The following is a 19,465-nucleotide window of genomic DNA, read 5'->3' on the forward strand; positions in this document are numbered from 1 at the left end:
AAAGCTAAAAATATGCTCTTTTAAGTAACATCATAATAAAGTATAGTTTGTATTTAAAAAAATACAACTTTATGTTATATCTCAAAAATTATCAGCTATGTTAAAAATGTTTCAACGGCAGTATATTCTACTCAAAAAAGTGTCTTAAGAATGTATTAAGCCCATTTCTCTAATTTCAAAAATAAACGAAATATGAGCATTTCTTAAAATCACTAAAATTTGACTTTTTGGCTATAACTTAAAAACAAAAGAAGATAGAGATTTGGTCTTTACGGGATTGGATTAGTCTTGGAAAAAGAGACCGGGACATGGTACCTACTTTTTTTGTATCTCTTATAGTTTCTAAGATAGCCTATAATAACACCCAAATTTGCCCACCCTGTACATATCATTTCCGGACACCTGTAGAAGTATATCTATCTTATCGAAAATTTTCTGCTCTTTCTTATGATGTATAATACGCGGTGTAGTCAACCTTTCAAATGGTGTATTTAGTTTTTCGCTATCTTTAATAATAAGGAAGAATTACGGGTAAAAGTTTGTTGCTGGGAGGTTTGTTGCCATCGTCGCATGGGTAAATAATTATATTAAATAATGTTTTACTTCATTTCTACACCCCCATCTCAGCGTGTTCAGACGAGGTCCAAGCTAGATATAGCAACCAATTAGGAGATTAATATGAGAGATAATTGATGAGTTTGATTAATTTATTTTTGTCAAAGCCAAGCTTTCCATTGAGTTTATAAAACACTTGTTATGATCATAATGCTAAAAATATAAAACCCTATCTAATTGGTAGCTGGAAAAATTGGTGGTTAACATCGTATAGGTAGAGTCATAAACGTTTATCTAGAAAGGTTTTATTATTAAATAAAATATTTTGGTACAGATTGAGAGTTCGTATATAAGTAATCGAAGGTTAAATAACGTTGAACACGGAAGATCTAACATTCAGGGTTAAAATACTTATAGGTTAAAATTCAAGTCATTTATAGTGGCGGTAGGCAATGGCACGAAAGGACGCATGCGCACCCCCGGTCAATAATAAGAGTCGTGCCGTTCTGCTGCTGCTGCACCTGCACTTGAACTTGGCCTATAATAGATCGCGCTATTGCTTAGGGTAGCCTAGATGCACTAGAAATAGACCGGCAATGGGTCAAGGAATTCATAGCACATCATTTACCACCGATTGTAATCCGGTATTACAAGCGTCCACAATATTAGGGTTAGATTAAACTTCTACTTTCCCTCTTACTCTTTCGTCTCTTTCTCCTACTTCTTCGTCGACAGCAACCTAACCTACATCAACTCTCGCTTAAGGAAAAGTCACTACGTTGCCGTGTACTCGATTATAAAAGCAAAGAAGGGGAATTGAGAGCCGAAGAAGTGAAATGTTATTCCGTTTTCGATTTCGATATAATAAAAAAATTAAAAAAAAAAAAACAAGTGAATCATTTGACAAGTTAGAAATTAAAAAAAAACAAGTCGTGTCGTCATTTGATTTTTTTTTGTTTATTTGATCTTTTCATAACCTATAAATGTTGGGTGACTTTTTTGTTTGGTTACCTGAGGTGGTAGTTTGAAAGGGTTGCACATCTAATTCGTCGACGTTTTCGTCGGTTGTAACCTCCAAATCGACGTCGTTCGTAACGATAGAGACGAGAGGCGGCGAACCGTTTTGGTTATGGCTAGTAGATGCGGCAACAGAGCAGGGTACGCTCATCATACTCGTAGCCTCTTCGTGCATTGTTTATCCGTTTTTGCAGGTCGCGAACGCGATGATACTCGACTTAACTTTGTCCGCGAGCTTTACAAAAGCTCGAACCTTCGACCGCACCACTAATTTTTCACTATAACTTATCCCTTTTAAGCGAAAGAAAAATCGAACGTACTATAAATGTAGGTCTGTAGGCCACTTCGGTTACACTTTGCATCCAGACAGACATCACCATTCGATCAAATCAGCAACCGTATTCATAAATCTTACAGAGCAGGTTCTTAATTTTTAAATATCTCAAATTTTTGCCAAATATTTACATCAAACGTCATCAAAACTCCCCCTATTAATTATCATAACAGTTTTTTCATTTATAGCGAACGTTTGTCAGTCGTAACGTTCGAATAACTTTCACATTTTAAAGTAGGTCATCGGTAGCGGGACGTTTTATTAATGGCGTAACAATTATACAATCGAATCAGTGACACTTCGTGCTCATCATTACCCCAAATTATTTTTTTAAAAACACAAAATCAAACGAAAATAATTATCAAAATCAAACGATTACGGTTCTTCCTTTGACTCCACTGAATCGATTTAAAGCGCATGCGTCGACGTGATCATTTGAAAACGCCCGCCATAAAAGTTCTAGGTCAAGATGAAGAACGAAAACGAAAGTTTTGAAAGTAAATAATGAGTAAAAATAAAATTGATTTAAAAAATTTATTGGCTTTATTTTTAATATTAAATTGAATCACTATTTTAATTAGATTCTTAGGATTCAATTAATATCAACATACAATGAAACCGCATTTTGTATATCATCATAAAAATACATCAAAAAATTTATTTAAAAAAATATAAACCTCATCTAATCCTTCTTTATCGTATCAAAATTAACTCAATTGTTGTTTTGCTCTTCCAATAATTTCTCTGGACACAATAAGTCTTTGAATTTGGGCTGTTCCTTCATAAATTTGGTAAATCTTAGCATCCCTCATTAATTTTTCGACAGGATATTCGCTGTTAAATCCGTTTCCTCCAAACACTTGGACTGCATCTGTGGCGCATTTATTCGCAACATCCGCGGCGTAACATTTAGCAATCGATGCTTGTAAGGTGTTTTTAATTCCATTATCAGTTTCCCAAGCAGCTTTTTGGTAGCTTAATCTCGCAGTATCAACTCCTATTGCCATGTCGGCTAAAAGAAACGAAACGGCTTGATGAGCTGCAATTGGGACACCAAATGTTTTACGTTCTAATGCGTAACGTGTTGCTTCATCTAAACAACGTCTTGCTAATCCTACAGCACCAGCAGCAACCTAAAATTTCAAATATTAATAATTTTAGTTTTTTTTTGTTTTGGTTAGGTTTTACTGGAGGTCTGGTTTTATCGAAAGTCATCATAGCGATTTTAAATCCAGCACCTTCACCAATTAAAATATTTTCTTCAGGGATTCTGACATCTTCAAAAGTAATTCCTCTTGTATCTGAAGCTCTTTGTCCCATGTTTATTTCCTGAAATTACATTTACATCATTAAAAAAATACATAAAGTAATTTTATGATTTTACTTTTCTGCCTGGATTAACACCTTCCCATTCCCTTTCTACAATAAATCCAGTAAAAGCGTTACTTGCGGGTGCTTTTGGATCTGGATTTGTTCTTGCAAGAACAAAGTACCAATTAGCTACTCCACCATTAGTAATCCACATTTTTTGCCCATTTAAAATCCATTCTTTACCTTTCTTCACTGCTTTCGTTTTGACACCATTTACATCTGAACCAGCTCCTGGTTCAGTTACACCATAAGCCTAAAAACAATTTTTTTTTTTGGTTACTTTTATGATTAATTTTATTTTGGTGTTTATATACAGCTACAATGGGTTCTTCTAACAGTCTTCCTAAATATTTCTTTTGTTGCTCTTTATTTCCAGCTAAAACAACCGGAGTTTGCTGCAATAAAAGAAAGTTGTGATAATTTTATTAACTTTATCTTGATGTATTTACTCCTAATCCACTGGCTTCTAAAGCTGTCATAATTCCTGTGCAACCATATCCTAATTCTTCAGCTACAAGACACCCATCAAAAACACTTCCTTCCATACCACCTAAAAATATATATATAACTATGTATCAAAAGATCAAAGAGAAGAGGAGAGATTATTAGTTAGATTAAGGAGGGATGAAGAAGAAATCAAGAGAATGAAGAAAAAGGAAGATCTTGAAGCATGGGGAACAGAAAGAATTATGCAAGCAAAGCAAGGTCACTCTTAAGGAAGGCCATTACTACAGTCGGATTCTGAAGGAGAAGGGAAAAGGTTTTAATCCTACTAAAGAAGAATATTCGACATTACTCGGCCGCGCAATACCTATAGGTCGGGTGTCTATTGGCAGATTTCCTCTATAATTATAAAAAAGGCTGGGTTCGGCTGGGCTAGGTTGGGTTAGATTATTAGGCAAAGGTGTGGTTTGAGTTAGGTTGGTTCGGATTTGCGGACTGGATAGATAGAAAATGGGGTGAGACAGGCTTCTATTTAACGCAAGCTCTGACAGGACATGGAAACTTTAAGATGTATCTTCATAAGTACGATTTGAATTGTATGGCAATAAAACTATAGTGCGTTAATTAATAATTTTGTTGCAAGTATGCAACCAATATTACAGTATTTGTATTGCAATGCACGATTTGCGTATTTGGTTGCATACTTGATAAATGCATTGATGCATAATGATGACATGGGGAACGATAATTAATTAACACACTGTACATAAATGGGGTGTTAAATTAGCCATGACCATCTGATATCGATGTATGAATAGCTTCATCGAAAGACATTGTATAATGGTGAAAAGCAGAAAATACTTAACAGGAAATAATCAAAATTTAAAAGTGAGATAACCGCCTCTCTATGTAACTTTCAGATGAAGTTTAGCTCAAAAGGAGGCAGATTAAAAGTATTGTTGGAACAAAATCTCTAGAATAGGATATCCAAAATTTAGTTATCATTAATTTTAGTACCCATTTAGCCATGGAAGCCTGCCAACTATAAATTTCTATCTATGAAATAAAATGACACATTTAATGATTCATTCAAATACATTCAATTCATACATAGATAGTTTTAAAGATATGAATAATAAAACGTCTTTTCCAAAAGACAGGGTATTGCATAACAACTTAGATTAGTACACTGGCATTATTTGCAAATAGCAAACATGGAAATGAATCAGAAATTGCATCATAACCTAAGCAGTAAAGATTAGACCAATTCTTCATCATCCACAAACCCTAAAGACAAAATCAAACTTTTAATAAATTAATAACATACCAACATGAGCTGGAATATGATTATTTGTTAAACCTAATGCCCATGCTTTCTTAATAATTTCCCATGGATATTTTCCAGTGCGATCATGTTCAGCTGCAACAGGAATAATTTCCTCGCGTACAAATTTCCTTGCTAACTCTTGGATCTCTTTTTGAGTGTCATTAAGTTCTAAAAATAAAGCGAGATAAAATTAGTATTATAACTGCATCATATATCGAGAAATGTCCTTTTTACCAAAATTAAATCCGTTGGGGTATTTTCCAGCCGAGCATGCTAAAGGAGTCTTCGAAAAATGTCTTACAGACTGTTTAAAAACTGTCAATTTGCTAACCTAAAAGTTGGCGTGAATTGAAACAAAAAATTAATTGCAATAATTTTCTATTAAGTTACCTGGCGAAACATTGTTTTCTGTTAAAGCAAATTAAGCTGTAATCAACACTACTTTACCGTACAAGTTGTGGCTAATAACGAACTTTGTATTTTGTACTTGGTTTTTTTTTTAAATTAATTGATAAAGTAAGCAAACAACTTCGATTGTAGGAATGCAATCAAGAAGGCTACGCCGATGACGTCTTAATTTTTTTGGATCTAACCTCAATCTCATTGGCGTACTAAGATTGTATCTCTTTTTAACAATAAATAAACATTTTTGATTTTATTTTAAAGGATCTTAAATAATCAAATTCTTTGTTGAAATAGTTTATTATTTAAAAAAGTTTAAGTAAATCATTTAATTTAATTAATTGTAGGTTGGGTTGCCTAATATTAAATACATATTATATATATAAATACACATTTATATATATAGGAAATAAATCAATTAAGATTCTTAAAGTCAATTATATTTTCGTCTTAAATAACCCATTAAAAATAACTTTTTAATACATAAATTACAATGATACTGAACAATTAATTATTACTAAAAAAAAAGACACTAAAATTGTATTGAAAAACTTAGTAAGTCTTATTCAGAGCTTCGTCTGATTTTTCTTACAGCCACACTGCCCTCCACACAGGAGCACTTTACATTTCATTTTTGCGTCCGCGTTTTTTTATTTTTACTTTTTCTTTAGAAACACCAGCGGATTCGCAGCAACATTTTTTTAGATAGATTCTTGCGCGATCGATTCGAGCATTAATGGCAAAACTTTGAAGTCGGGCCATAGTACTGGTTCTTGTTGCAACAAACCATGGGATTCCTTGAAGAATTGGAAGCTGGGATTATTTCTGTAAAATATAACACAAAAAAAAAATCAGGAAATTATTTTTATTATTAATATATTTTTAATTAATGTTAATTTAAACACTTACAAAATGATTTTTGAGGTATTTCATCATACCAAAGGTGCGGAATCGTTTAACACCTATCACCTTAAACATGGCATCATCGCAAATAGCAAACTGTTTATTGCTGGGATCGTATAAGTTTCGTTCTTTAACGATTGCCCATACTTTCTTTACAACTTCATGACGAGCCATTGTGTCCTGTCCCACGAGTGCGGCTAATTCCGGTGATAACTTCAAAGTTTTTGTATAACCTTTTCCAGCAGCTGCGCCACCGCCCTTTTTACCACCTTTTTTTGATTTCCCCCAATCATCACCAGAGTCAGATTCAGAATCCTTCTTTTTCTTGGGAGGTAATTTACGAGTCTTTGCTGGGGTAGCTTTTTTAGGGGAATACTCCTCTTCGGATTCTCCATCAGATGGTTCACTTCCTTCTGACTCTTCGGATACTTTCTTCTTTTTAGGAGCACTTTTCTTTGCTGCGCTAGCACGTTTGTTGGTTTTCTTATCATCTTCAGATTCTTCCTCCTAATTTTGAATAAAATAAAATTAATAATTAAAAAAAAAAATTTTATGTTTTTTTTACCTCTTCTTCTTCCTCCTCCTCCTCTTCGTCTTCTTCTTCTTCATCCTCTTCCTCAGATTCGTTCTTCTTCTTATCAGCCTTCTTCTTACCCTTGGTACTTACATGTTCCATGACGAGGTTATCAATTTCCTTCTTTCGAGAAGTTAATTTAGTCTCAAATTTCTCCTCTAGTTGTTGCCTCACTTTGTTTGCTGATGTAGAAGCTAAATCGGCGTCCTTTAGAATTGCTGTAACAACCATTTTATTTAATAAGCATTTTTTATTAAGACCAAAAATGCATTATTTTGGTTAAAAATAAAAGGACAAGTTCAAAATTGTTCCGAACTACAAAATTCTTGAACCAAAACAGGCATATGGACAAAAATTGTGCATAAAATGGAGTTACTGAATGAGCGTCAGAGGCAAATGGCAATTATAATAAAAATTTCGAATTAAATCGAAATTGGGGAAGGTAAAGTCCTACGTAAATTGGAAATAATTATTTAAGCCGATTTCATTAATAATATTTTAAATATTTTGGGGTAAATACAGAAATATCCGAGAATGTTTGTAGGGATAAAAAGATGACCGCTATACATAGCGTCCCTACATACAGCCATTGTTTGTATGGCGAAAATTTCCAAGTAAAAACCCAAATTGCATTTAAAAACTATCCAAAATTAATGTAATATTATTTAAAAATACAATTACAACAAAAAGCGGATTAAGAATTACGAAAAAACTGTATTTACCGGCAATTTCTTTGCGGAGGTCCTCTTTAGAGATGTCTGCCATGTTGAGAAAGAAAGATGAATAACGTTTGAACAAGGACGGAAGATTGCGTTGCCGCTCATTCGAAAGCGTCTTCTTTTGAGGTTAAGTATTTTTATGGAGTAAAAATGCGCGGGAATCAACAATTCCGTTATAAATATTAGAATTATAGATAAAAACGAATTTATTAAAGCATTTTTGCTTTATATTATTATCGTTTTTATTATATCCACCATTAAAGACGCGCGTCAGAAGCCAAACGGATTTATTAAAAAAATTATTAATCTAAACCGAAATCGAACGAGGTAAAGTCCTACAAAAATTGGAAATAATTCATTATCTCGGTTTCATTAGTAAGATTTTAGATAAAATGGGGTAAATACAGAGATATTTGAGAATATTGTATCGTGTAAAAAGATGGCTGCTAAGCGTTCCTACACTGCCATTGTTTGTATCAAGAATATTCAAGAAAAAAATCAAATTTCAATTATAAACCGTTAGAAATTAATATAATGATGTTATTTAAACAATAATTTCAACAAAAAGTTGTTAACAGTAATAAAAAAACTATATTTACCGGCAATTTCTTTGCGGAGGTCCTCTTTGGAGATGTCTGCCATGTTGATGAAGAGAGATACTTAACGTTTGGACAGGGACGGAAAACTGTCGTTGAGCGTCGAGGCACACTTGAAAGCGATTTAAATCGGCGGAAATTGTGTGTTAGCGCCATCTATTAAAAATCGATGTAAGTATAAGAAATAATTATAAATATAATTTTAATAACATAAATAATTTTAACTAAAATAAATTATTTGGGAAAGCTTTTAAGTTAGGATTAATTTTGACATTATATTCATAATTCATGTTAAAGCCAATGAACTCTATGAGGCGATTGCCAAAGCTTTAAAATGTCACACAATCGTTTTGCTGATTTTAGGCATCATCCCTTACACATTTTATAATAAATTTCTTGCATTTTGCTGCACTTTTAATTCAATAAAAATACACAACAATCTCACGCTGCATGACAACTAAGAACGAAACTAACTAAAAAGTTTCTAGGTCTAGTGTTAGTTTTAGTTCAATAAGGATTAGATTTACATAAATTACTTATGGGGTAGGCGGACTAATCAACCTTGCACCGCTACCCTAAGGATCTATTGTAGCCCGATAGATAACATTATCAAATTTCACCGTGTAGTCCAATGTTCCTAACGAATATTAATATCTTGCTCAGTGAAAAGTCATTCAGATCCTTTGGGCAAATAAACTGCGATCCAAAAAAAATATAAACCATGCTCAACCGGACAGGAAGCAGCTTTCAACCAGGTACCGAGACAACATATTTGGGAAGCTTTAAGCAAACTGGGAACAAGTCCAAAACTAAGAAGAGCAATCAAAAGTGTATACCATAATGTAATGGGAAGGGTTAGACTGAATGGGAGGACGTCAGAAGAGTTCAGAATGGAAAAGGGAGTGAAACAGGGTGACAGTTTGAGTTCACTACTCTTTGTAGCATGGACAGAATATCAAATCAAGTCAAAACACAAACTACGCAGACGAAACTGTGGTACCACAAGCTGTCCTACAAAAGAACATCCAAATATGAAATACTTTCCTACAAGAAAAGGGAATGGCAATAAACAAGAACAAAAGTAAGATCCTACACATCACATAGGGGAAAATAAACGAGAGATATTCACATAAGAATAGAGGGGCAATGACTGCAGCTGGTAGAAAAGTACGAATATCTTGGAACCATAATAAGTAAGGATGGAAAGATAGATCAGGAAATATGCAACACAACAGCAAAAGCAAGTGCAGTCTAGTAACAAATAAACAACACCCTCGTAGGCAAGACGGAACCAAACACTAGAGCAAAAATACAATTATATACAACCATCTATATACCCATACTTGATTATGGATCAGAAACTTGGACGATGTTGGACAAGCACAAAACAAAAATAACAGCAGCAGAGATAAAGTACCTGCGCGAGATATTGCGGAAACCAAAAGAGATAGGTTATGGAACAAGAACATCAGGGAAGAAGTAAGCTTAAACTCAGTGGTACAGAAAATAGAGGAAAAACAACTAAGTTGGTAAGTTCTTCTGGTTCAAACGAAAGAAGATAGAATACCTAAAAAAATGTTATCATGAGACCAGAAGGAAAGAGAAAGCGTGGTAGACCAAGAGAGCCTAATGAGAGGGAGAGATTGAAAAGATGTTTGAAAGTACGCTAAAGTGCGGACTATGGCCAGAGATAAGAAGATATATAGAAAAAGGATACAAAACCCAACACCATAAGGTATAAGTGGGGACAAGAAAATAAGAATATTTAAAGTGTTTTTTTAATATTAAGAAATGAAACAACAAATAATATCAGATTATAATTCCATTTTTATTATTTTTTTAAACAATTCAATAAATATTAGTTTTTGGAGTAAGTTTTTCTTTGCAATCCTAAACTTCCTTGGATTTCTTTCTTACAACCACATTGTTTGCCGCAGGAACACTTTTTAATGGATTTGCATGCACAATTATTAACATGGCCTGAAGCAGCACACTTGCATTTCGAACACAAACACGCCTTATCAGAAGTTGAACCACACTTTTCATTTTCGATGGTATAAACAACTGGATTGGTAGAACAATAAGTTTGAGTCATTTCTGAAAAATGAGATATCAGTTAGTAAGAAAAAACCTAAATGGTTAGGAATTTCAAATTAGATTAATCAATGAATAACAAAATTCATTAGATTAAGAATGTATGTAGATATCAGTTATGAATCATTTTTCTAATTGTTATAATAAATTTTATTATCGGTTCTTTTTGTAAATGAGTCATTTTTTCTAATTATTCGTTTTAACTAAACATTATTTTTGATTAAAAACAATGAAATTACTACACAAACTTAACAATACAAATATAAGTAACAAAGTTTTAATACAATTCTTAATCTTTCTTCAATCTACGAAATTATATCTTTACTTGATTTTGAAATGTTAGAATTAAAATATAATCTTTTAAAAAAAAACTTACTACTTTCCATATCGTTTGAAAACGATTCTTTTACTGCTGGTACCACACTCAATTTTTGTTAAAATTAACAAGGCGGCTTAAAAGCAGGGCTTTTATACCTTACATGTGAATACGTAGAGTGATTCATGCGCATTTTTACTCCCTCCAAAATTCCATGATGTAAACTTATTAGAGTGTTATCTTTTACGTATTAAGTTTTCCATTTGCAAATGTGAAAAAAGAATCTACAATTAAACTAAAGTTAAAATTTAAGATCAAATACTGCTAAACATCAATATTTGAGTTGCATCAGATTATTTTTAGAGAATATTTTATTCTTAGTACAGTGAAATTCTTCGCGAACCTCAATTTTATTGAGAAATTCGTCTATGATTGAATGATTACAGAACTTGAATCAGTAAGTATGTATTTGCTTATAACACTTGCTATATTGGTGTACCAAGTTAAACATCAACAATTGCTGAGAATTCTGAAATCATAAAGTTAAGATTTTAGCAGAACTTATGATCCAAAATCTTTTTGGCTTGCAGTGTTCCAAAGTTAGATTTGAGTTGTTGTACAAATATTTAATATTATCTAGTTAATTAGTTCATGTGAGGTTGCCTGATAAAGTATTGGAGTTGCAGTAGTTATTCGGGGTCTTCTTGTGCTTTATTTGTCCCGTTGGGCGCCCTCATGAACAATTCCCCAGATTATGCCAAGTCATAATATGGAAGTAGAACAGCGGACATTTTCTGATAGATACGCAGATTTATAGTGTTCATCACAGGATTTTGCCTTAGTTCTGATACAGATAAGCTAGGGTCGAGACAATTAATTAATTTCTCTGCTCTTGATTTGAAGCATTCTCACTCAACAGTAGAAGACTTTTGACACCTTAATGGAAAATCCAGATTCCTATTAAATCCAGATTCCGATTTAATTAATGACCCCGTAGGAGTCATCAAGTTTTGGGGGCTTGACTGTACTAACAAGATAAATTGTGCTTCAAGATAATGAAAGCTCAAATTTAGGTCGCCTTTGATAGATATTTATTTACAATGAAATCTTACAGTATCTGTATAACCCAATACAATTTGACAATAAATACCATACAATACAGTTTGATAATGGTGTTTTGCGTTATTGCGGGGAAATCTTTTTCAATGAGCAAAGTTAATTTTTAGCGACCTTGCCCAAGATAATTCATAGTACACTACATTTAAATGTGTTATAAAATAACGCCTAAATCATGTGATAATGTTTAAAGTAGTAATAAATGTTTTATAGAAGTTATTAAATAATTGTTAAAATCATCAACATAACTCATTAATTAGAAACATTTTATACATCATTAAATTATTGTTAGCTAAATTAACTTAATATCTCCTAAATTGTTTTCTAAATCTTTCATAATGATAATCATCAGTAGCTTTTTCATCCTTCTTAGTTTTATTTTTATCATCAGCATTTCCTGATTTTTCTTCAATTTTATGTTTTCTTTTTGGTAAATCTTCCACATTAACTACAACAATAAATCAAATTATAATATATCAATATGATACATATTATATATTTTTACATCTTGAATGTTGTACAAAATTAACGGCCATATTAGAAGGTACAAATTGGGATGGTCCATCCTTTTGATTGTGTTTTTCCCATAACAATTTCGATTTCGCCTCCTCCGTCGCTTCAATATTTTTAATTTTAGCCTCAATTCCCAAGTCAACTTCCGGAATACCACTCAACATCTGATTAGATAACATTTCTTCAGAACGTTTTGTTGATGATTCCCTTAAATGTGATGGGACAGCTTGTAATGCAGCTTCTTCAGGGCTACAATATTTAATTTTTTTCGCATCATCATCAAATTCGCTTTGCGAGGAATCATCATCAGATTTGTTTCCCTTTCTTTTTGCCAATTTCTCTTCAATGTATTTCATCATTTCTTCATCTTCATCGCGTTTATTTGTTTCAACAGAAAATTGGGTTCCTATCCCTGTGTCATAAGCATCGTCAACTTGTTTTACTTTACCACTTTTTAAAGCTTGCATGTTCACCATTCCTCCGGATTGAACGTTAAATGGGTCGTCCTAAAGGTTATAACAGAAATAAGAAAAAAGTAATATATGTTATTAGTTTAATCAGATATACAACAACAATTTCATCTGCCATTGAAACTTTCTTTCCAAGAGCTAATCCAACAAGACTTATACCATTCGGCCTTTCTCGTAACTTTTGAATTTCTTTCAAGTCGCTGAGTTTTGATCTAAAATAATAACATTTTGATAGGTTATAATTAAAATTTATTGAATTGTTTTATCATATACCTGACTTCTTTATCAGATTCATCACTATCTTCCGATTTGACTCGTTTCCTTAAATTCTTTTTACCTTTCTTTTTAAACTGGATGGCACTTCCTTCTTTTATATCATTAACATCCATTTTTAAATGTTAATAATAAAAAGTAATTAGTTTGGTTAGATATTCTAACCTCACTTTAATAAAAACAACAAACATCAATTCCAACACACGACATCTATCGTTCAATTTATATTTTAATTTAATTATTATAAAACTTTATTTAAATTGTAATTATTTAATTATATTTTCTATAAATGCGAAAAAGAAGTATTAAAAATGATTAAATACAATATATTTAAGCATTAATTAATTTAATTTGGTAATTTTTTATTTTAAATTATGGTAATTTTAGAATTTTTATTTTGGCAACTAAAAATAACTAACAACTGCATCACGCGAAATGTTTACCTAAAAACGTGTTTAAATAGAGGTTATAATCGAATAACTCGTCGGATTTTAACGTTTTTTAAACACCTGGTTATAACGCGTTTTTTGATACCTCTTTATTTCTACTAAAATTCTTTAATAAAACTTGCAAAAATGGTTTCGATCGAAGATATAACGTCACAATTGAAAAATACTAAAGTGGCCACCACTGGGGTTTCCTTTGAGGGGAAATCTCTGAAATTAGATACAGCTAATGATGGTAAGCATCACAAATTGGTTTCGAACGCTTGTTCTAGTAAAGGTGTTTTTTAGCTAAACCTGTTGTGGAGGCAATAGATAACTGTCCGTATTTAGAATATTTGAATTTACAAGGAAATACTTTGGGGGTTGAAGCATCGAGTGTTATTGCTAAAGCTTTAGAAAAACATCCAGAATTTAAGAGAGCTCAATGGCAGGATATGTTTACTGGTCGAATGAAAACTGAGATTCCTAAAGCGTTGGTGGGTTTTAAGAAAATTTGAGAATTAATTAGATCTCGATTTTTTTGATAGCAATTTTTAGGTAATGGGTTAGTTACTGCTGGAGCTAAGTTAACAGAATTAGACTTAAGCGATAATGCACTTGGCCCAATTGGTGTAGAAGGTTTAGCTTCACTTTTAAGAAGCTCATCATGTTATGCACTTGAAGAACTTAGATTAAACAATAATGGTCTTGGAATTGGGGGTGGAAAACTCTTAGCATCTGCTTTATTAGATTGTTACAATTCAAGTAAAAGTCAAGGAAAACCATTATCTCTGAAAGTATTTATAGTTGGGAGAAATCGCTTGGAAAATGATGGCGCAAAAGCTCTAGCAGAAGTTTTTTCGGTGATTATTCCAAAATTTTTTAATCCATTTTCTAAATAACACCTATTTTAGACTATTGGCACATTAGAAGAAATAGAAATGCCCCAAAACGGTATTTACAACATAGGTATAACAGCTTTATCAAATGCATTTAAAAACAATTTAAATTTAAAAGTTTTAAATCTAAACGATAATACAATCGGACCTAAAGGAAGTAAAGCAATAGCTTCTGTTTTACCACAATTAAAAGAATTAAGAGAAATTAATTTCGGTGATTGTCTTTTATTAAATAAAGGTGCCATTACTTTGGCTCATGGATTAAAACATTGCATGAAATTAGAGCAGTTAATGTTGGCTGGCAATGAGATTAAAAGTGACGGTGGAATTCAATTAATTAAAGCATTGATTAATAAAGAAAAACTTGTTTGTGTTAATTTGGGTGCTAACAAATTTGGAAGTGATGGATGTGAAGATATAAAAACTTTACTAAAAGATGTGGGTAAGTTTAAGTAAAATTGATGTTGCAAATTAAATTAAAAAAAAGGAATAAATATTTTTATTTTTAGGGAAATTGAATACATTGGAAAGTTTAAGTGATGATGAATCAGCTGGTAGTGATGATGATGATGATGAAGAGGATGAGGATGAAGATGATGATGAAAAAGTGAATGATGAAACAGGAACAGAAAGTGACCATGAAAACGAAATTAATGAGATCGATAACAATAATGGAGTTTTAGATTCAAAAGTTACAGTTGAGGATTTTTTAAAGGAACCCACATCAGAAAATTTTTTGTCTTTAGGTGATAACGTAGCAGATTTACTGCTTAAAGAGGTTGAGGTATTTTTGAATATAAAAGAAAAGTTTGTTTCATTTTTTAATTCTTTAATATTTTTTGTAGAAAAATAATCAAACATATTCAGATTCGTTACTTGTTATTTTGATGAAAGTAGCATCTTTAAGTGTGTGTAAAAGTAAAGAAGTATGTGAAAAATCATTAAAATGCACTGACTATTTATATAAAAAGATATTCACAATGGAAAATGATGGGAATTATTCTCTCGTAAATAATTCTTTACTCGTTCATCTTGGTTTGATTAAAAGTGAAGATAAAAAAGAATTAGACTGGGATTTAGGGGGTTGCTTAAAGGCGTTGCAAAGTGCGCTGAGAAAGAGTTATTTACCAGATAGTACAAAGAGCGTTTTATGGGTATTTTTAGAAAAGTAAGGTTTTATTAAAATATTACCTTATTGTTAGGTTTTTAATTTATTTTGTTTTATTTTCAGGGATGTAGATAATAATAAAGAACTATTAAGTTTAAAAAAAGATATATTGCTACAGTTAAACATTAAATTATGAATGTTTGTACCATCAAATCTAAATTAATTTTTGGCTTATTTTAAATTGTAAATGCACTGTTACTTTTTTATAATGTATAAAACGTATATTAAAAATTTACTTTTGTCTCAAAATAATTTTTCTTTTTTTATTGTCATTGTTATATAATCTAATTGACTCTTAGTGCTAATAATTTATAACAATTATAAGCAACGTTAACATTATCTCATTACATTTTACCCCTGAGAATACCCAATTTTATGCATTAGTTAATTATTATTACATATTAACTATTATAAAATTAAGCATTTTATACCTAGTTTTTACTACAAGCTTTTTAATACTTTATTTATATTATAAGTCTGGTAGGCGAATTTTAACAGTAAGAGCTTAAGATAGAATCTTTCAAGATTTTGTGTTGATATATCAACTCCAGCGCCTCGCCCGCAAGCGACCTCGGCGATTTGAGGCAATATCGCTTCTTATATGTCTTGGCAAAGATGTAAAGCGTCTTATAAGAAGACATTTACACTTAAACCGCCGAGGTCTCTTGCGGCCGAGACGCTAGAATCTTTCAATTTTGGCGATATTGTGTTGATATATCAAATAAAGCGCCTCGCCCGCAAGCGACCTTGGCAATATCGTTTCTTAAATTTCTTGGTAAAGATATAAGGCCTCTGATAAGTAGACATGTGCACTCAAACCGCCGAGGTCGCTTGCGGCCGAGGCGCTAAAATCTTTCAAAGGTGTCGATTTTGTGTTGATATATCAACTCCAGCGCCTCGCCCGCAAGCAACCTCGGCGATTTGAGGCAATATCGCTTCTTAAATGTCTTGGCAAAGATATAAAGCCTCTTATAAGAAGACATGTACACTCAAACCACCGAGTTCGCTTGCGGCTGAGGCGCTAGAATCTTTCAATTTTGGCGATTTTATGTTGATATATTAAATGCAGCGCCTCTCCCGCAAGCGACCTCGGCAATATCGTTTCTTAAATGGCTTGGTAAAGATACAAAGTCTTACCTACTTTAAAAGACAATTACCCTCAAAGGGGCCTCCTCTTTAATATCTAACTCATACTGTTACAAGTCAATTACCAGACTTGTAATATAAATATAAATAACTATAAGAACATTTTTATAATATTTGGCAACAATAGAAGATTTTTAACGTACCTAAATAAATAGGTAGTATTTAAACAGCGGTAGATTCGATTTGAGTCACACCTTGTAGATTATTACCTCCAGGAATTTTATTTACCTTTTCAATAATCATTTTAATTTCTCCTCCTATGGTGGTCTACAATTAAAATAATTATTATAGCAATACTAATTTTTAAATTTATTACTTCTATTACTGATCCTACAACGATCGCCACCAGAAGGGGAACAAAACTGGTATGAAACCCAATGAGAAGTTTATCAAAACAACCATCGGGTTTGATTTCGTCTTTTAATGTGCAAAAATTATTGTATTTTGTACAACAACTTTCGGGATAATGCAAATCATTGCTCTCAAATATAACATTGTAATCAGTGTAGTTGTCAACTCCGCAACAATCATACTAAAATATGAAATTACATATATTTAAAGTTAAAATTATTTTAATTTGATTATTTGCCTTTTCCTCAAAAAACATTTGTGCTTTAAAATGTTTAGAAGAATGAAAAGGTATCTCAATAAAGTTATTTATCAATTTACTTCTGATAGCAGGTGCAAATTTTTGTTTTAGTATATGAGTTGATAGAATCGACCCAGTTCCTATCTTAATAGTGATTGCTATCACCAATAAAATACGTAACTAAAGAAAAAGTGATTTAAAATATTTCCTTTAAGATAATTAATCCAATGTTTTTTGATCGCACCCATTTCAAAAGTTTCTTATTTTCAATCAGTAAGCATTTATAAATAAAAGCTGTTAAAATCAAAACCATCATTCCATAAGCAAGAAATATGTATGTAGTGGTATTTATCACAGCACTACTCCCATCAATGTATTTGATGGTATTTGCAGCCCCTTTCATTTCATCTGTTGATGAATTTGTCAGTTTTGGTAAACTCACACCTAAAATTACTAAAAGAATTCCATAAATCTAAAAAGAAATCAATTTATATATATTAATAAATAGATTCAATAATATAAAACTTACAGCATAACATAACATAAATACACGTAATTTATTGTTTGAGTTCATTAGATCCAAATGATCTTGCTAAATTTTTGGATGAATTCAATTAAAGGGTGTTTAAGGAAAGGGTGGAATTCGTGAATTGTCATGTGCGCAGTCAGAACCTATACATATACAGAGTGTTGAAAAATATAAAAATACATTCTTATTTTTTTCTAATATTCAGCAATAACAATGACATCATACTAGATTTTGAAGCACGTGCGTATGTATTAATAGAACCATCATCAGATTATATTGTATTAATGTTATACACGCTTTTTCGTAACGTGTGTGAACTCTATCAAATTCGTTGTGAATATCTGTAGATTGCTCATTTAATGCTCAGTTGTATCTCTGCATGATCATATCGGTTTAAAACAGTGTTAATTTCAGTATCAGGCAATAGAGCATGAGAGAGGTTGAAGAAAAGTCAATATAATTTGCAAGGCTCACATCTACAAAGACGCTAGGTGTCCAGAATTCAAGATTGTCCAAAGAAAGAGAACTAGCATGATGAATTGATTACAAGATTACTGGTAAGATTGTTCATGAAAGAGAGAATTATTGATCATAATTTGATTATTAAAAAGAAATGGTGAAAATGGATTGTATGTCTTAGCAGGATGCGATACATGTAAAAAAACATAGAAAAAACTTGAAAGCTTACAACAAAGCTGTTGTTGTAGGTGTTGTTAAGATTATTATGGACATATCGCACGGCGTGCACCGAGGCTATAACACCTTCATTTGCATAAAAGAAGCCAAAGTGACCATTGGCCATATTGTGACTCAGTGGATAATGTGGAACATTCCATTTTTGCGTGTTCTAAATGTTGTGGGAAAGACAGAATCAGAGAAAATTTACAAGAAGACGGAGAAGTGAATAGTATTATGATAATTATGCTCGAGAACGCAGAAGAACAGTATTGCCCAGATGGAATAGAGTGTTAGTGACAATATGTTTACGCACAGCTAGAAGATATTGCATCGAGGACTTTTTTAAGAAAAATTTAGCCTGAACTCGTATAGCTAAACCTGAATGTTTCCAGTTCTATAGCTCACAGTGACATTTCGTAATTGATTAATGTCATTTTGATTAATGACAATTTGAATATGACAGTCGCCAAATTGGTTTTGTTTATTGCCATTTTGGGTTTGATTAGTGCCAATTTGAACTTAAAACGGTATAGAATATATCATACAAACTGTAATAGTAATAACAATAATAGTTATAAATAAAATATGTTTCCCAAATGTCTATGACTGCCGATAGATGGCGCGCAGAGTATTATTATTTTGCATTAAAATTATAGCATATTTATTGAACAATTAAAATGATTATTAATTCGAATAAGGAGCATTCTTTAAAATAGAACTTTAAAAAATTATTCAAATCAAAAAATAAACACATTCTTTTAAAAAGAATCATATTATTTCAATCGAATTGTCATGTCTATTGTCAACAGATGGCAGCACGAATGGTATCGAAAATTTAAAATAAAAACATTTATAATTAAAAATAAAGTACAAATTAGTTAAAAAAATAATATATAAATAATCGTATTTTATGATGTAGATGAGAAAATATATTTTTACTTTACCACCACTAATCTTACCTTTTAAATAGTACAAATTACGCCATCTATTACATAATCGTAAGAGTA

The 19,465-nt window shown here is 31.8% G+C and overlaps 6 protein-coding genes across 11 annotated transcripts in view; 1 reads left to right on the forward strand and 5 right to left on the reverse strand.

Moving 5' to 3' along the window:
- Positions 1–1,953, reverse strand: part of LOC111426830 (ftz transcription factor 1) — a 72,842-nt gene extending 70,889 nt beyond the window's left edge. For both annotated transcript variants that reach the window (XM_071194144.1, XM_071194143.1), the window contains exon 1: positions 1,567–1,953. In XM_071194144.1, coding sequence (XP_071050245.1) covers positions 1,567–1,747 — 181 coding nt within the window. In that variant the 5' untranslated portion in view covers positions 1,748–1,953. The remainder of the gene's footprint in view (positions 1–1,566) is intronic.
- A 473-nt stretch (positions 1,954–2,426) lies between these two features.
- Positions 2,427–5,643, reverse strand: LOC111426863 (Medium-chain acyl-CoA dehydrogenase). The gene is made up of 8 exons (XM_023061679.2): positions 5,439–5,643; positions 5,283–5,379; positions 5,049–5,216; positions 3,727–3,827; positions 3,592–3,672; positions 3,291–3,530; positions 3,095–3,235; positions 2,427–3,039 (listed from the first exon to the last, which is right to left on the reverse strand). The coding sequence occupies exons 1-8, from the start codon at positions 5,448–5,450 to the stop codon at positions 2,614–2,616; spliced, it is 1,266 nt and encodes a 421-aa protein (XP_022917447.2). The 5' UTR covers positions 5,451–5,643; the 3' UTR covers positions 2,427–2,613.
- A 225-nt stretch (positions 5,644–5,868) lies between these two features.
- LOC111426866 (uncharacterized) lies at positions 5,869–8,353 on the reverse strand. 2 transcript variants are annotated; one of them, XM_023061682.2, is made up of 4 exons: positions 8,246–8,353; positions 6,919–7,145; positions 6,360–6,860; positions 5,869–6,275 (listed from the first exon to the last, which is right to left on the reverse strand). In XM_023061682.2, exons 1-4 carry the CDS (start codon positions 8,286–8,288, stop codon positions 6,270–6,272), a joined length of 777 nt encoding a protein of 258 aa, XP_022917450.1. In that variant the 5' UTR covers positions 8,289–8,353; the 3' UTR covers positions 5,869–6,269. The 2 variants fall into 2 exon arrangements, with proteins under 2 accessions (XP_022917450.1, XP_022917451.1); XM_023061683.2 differs by lacking the exon at positions 8,246–8,353 and adding an exon at positions 7,650–7,758.
- Positions 8,354–11,720: 3,367 nt separating this feature from the next.
- LOC111426893 (splicing factor C9orf78) lies at positions 11,721–13,238 on the reverse strand. Of its 2 annotated transcripts, none has more exons than XM_023061754.2 (4): positions 13,025–13,238; positions 12,855–12,963; positions 12,274–12,787; positions 11,721–12,216 (listed from the first exon to the last, which is right to left on the reverse strand). In XM_023061754.2, the coding sequence occupies exons 1-4, from the start codon at positions 13,138–13,140 to the stop codon at positions 12,071–12,073; spliced, it is 885 nt and encodes a 294-aa protein (XP_022917522.1). In that variant the 5' UTR covers positions 13,141–13,238; the 3' UTR covers positions 11,721–12,070. The 2 variants fall into 2 exon arrangements, with proteins under 2 accessions (XP_022917522.1, XP_022917521.1); XM_023061753.2 differs by having other exon boundaries at positions 12,849–12,963; positions 13,025–13,234.
- Positions 13,239–13,427: 189 nt separating this feature from the next.
- Positions 13,428–15,768, forward strand: LOC111426872 (Ran GTPase activating protein). 2 transcript variants are annotated; one of them, XM_071194146.1, is made up of 7 exons: positions 13,428–13,705; positions 13,759–13,946; positions 13,998–14,312; positions 14,364–14,790; positions 14,858–15,132; positions 15,194–15,516; positions 15,580–15,768. In XM_071194146.1, the coding sequence occupies exons 1-7, from the start codon at positions 13,600–13,602 to the stop codon at positions 15,650–15,652; spliced, it is 1,707 nt and encodes a 568-aa protein (XP_071050247.1). In that variant the 5' UTR covers positions 13,428–13,599; the 3' UTR covers positions 15,653–15,768. The 2 variants fall into 2 exon arrangements, with proteins under 2 accessions (XP_071050247.1, XP_022917466.2); XM_023061698.2 differs by lacking the exon at positions 15,580–15,768 and having other exon boundaries at positions 15,194–15,520.
- Positions 15,769–15,833: 65 nt separating this feature from the next.
- LOC111426882 (tetraspanin-21-like) lies at positions 15,834–19,450 on the reverse strand. 2 transcript variants are annotated; one of them, XM_023061728.2, is made up of 6 exons: positions 17,781–19,450; positions 17,496–17,723; positions 17,252–17,431; positions 16,979–17,194; positions 16,806–16,929; positions 15,834–16,753 (listed from the first exon to the last, which is right to left on the reverse strand). In XM_023061728.2, the coding sequence occupies exons 1-5, from the start codon at positions 17,823–17,825 to the stop codon at positions 16,825–16,827; spliced, it is 774 nt and encodes a 257-aa protein (XP_022917496.2). In that variant the 5' UTR covers positions 17,826–19,450; the 3' UTR covers positions 15,834–16,753; positions 16,806–16,824. The 2 variants fall into 2 exon arrangements, with proteins under 2 accessions (XP_022917496.2, XP_022917495.2); XM_023061727.2 differs by having other exon boundaries at positions 15,834–16,929.
- Positions 19,451–19,465: the final 15 nt, after the last annotated feature.

This window comes from Onthophagus taurus, chromosome 2 (genome assembly GCF_036711975.1).
Source record: "Onthophagus taurus isolate NC chromosome 2, IU_Otau_3.0, whole genome shotgun sequence".
Lineage (NCBI taxonomy): Eukaryota > Metazoa > Arthropoda > Insecta > Coleoptera > Scarabaeidae > Onthophagus > Onthophagus taurus.

Coding starts and splice junctions, on each gene's coding strand:
- LOC111426863 (XM_023061679.2), bottom strand. Junction 5,217..5,282: donor CCCCAACGGATTTAATTTTG/GTAAAAAGGACA, acceptor CTTTATTTTTAG/AACTTAATGACACTCAAAAA. Junction 3,828..5,048: donor TCATATTCCAGCTCATGTTG/GTATGTTATTAA, acceptor ATATATTTTTAG/GTGGTATGGAAGGAAGTGTT.
- LOC111426866 (XM_023061682.2), bottom strand. CDS start 8,288: ATGGCAGACATCTCCAAAGAGGACCTCCGCAAAGAAATTGCCG. Junction 7,146..8,245: donor CCTCCGCAAAGAAATTGCCG/GTAAATATAGTT, acceptor TGGTTGTTACAG/CAATTCTAAAGGACGCCGAT. Junction 6,861..6,918: donor AGGAGGAGGAAGAAGAAGAG/GTAAAAAAAACA, acceptor ATTCAAAATTAG/GAGGAAGAATCTGAAGATGA.
- LOC111426893 (XM_023061753.2), bottom strand. CDS start 13,140: ATGGATGTTAATGATATAAAAGAAGGAAGTGCCATCCAGTTTAAAAAG. Junction 12,964..13,024: donor GAATCTGATAAAGAAGTCAG/GTATATGATAAA, acceptor TTATTATTTTAG/ATCAAAACTCAGCGACTTGA. Junction 12,217..12,273: donor TTTTGTACAACATTCAAGAT/GTAAAAATATAT, acceptor TTATTGTTGTAG/TTAATGTGGAAGATTTACCA.
- LOC111426872 (XM_071194146.1), top strand. CDS start 13,600: ATGGTTTCGATCGAAGATATAACGTCACAATTGAAAAATACTAAAGTG. Junction 13,947..13,997: donor CTGAGATTCCTAAAGCGTTG/GTGGGTTTTAAG, acceptor TTTTTTTGATAG/CAATTTTTAGGTAATGGGTT. Junction 14,313..14,363: donor CTCTAGCAGAAGTTTTTTCG/GTGATTATTCCA, acceptor CACCTATTTTAG/ACTATTGGCACATTAGAAGA.
- LOC111426882 (XM_023061728.2), bottom strand. CDS start 17,825: ATGAACTCAAACAATAAATTACGTGTATTTATGTTATGTTATGCT. Junction 17,724..17,780: donor TATTTATGTTATGTTATGCT/GTAAGTTTTATA, acceptor ATTTCTTTTTAG/ATTTATGGAATTCTTTTAGT. Junction 17,432..17,495: donor ATAAGAAACTTTTGAAATGG/GTGCGATCAAAA, acceptor CTTTTTCTTTAG/TTACGTATTTTATTGGTGAT.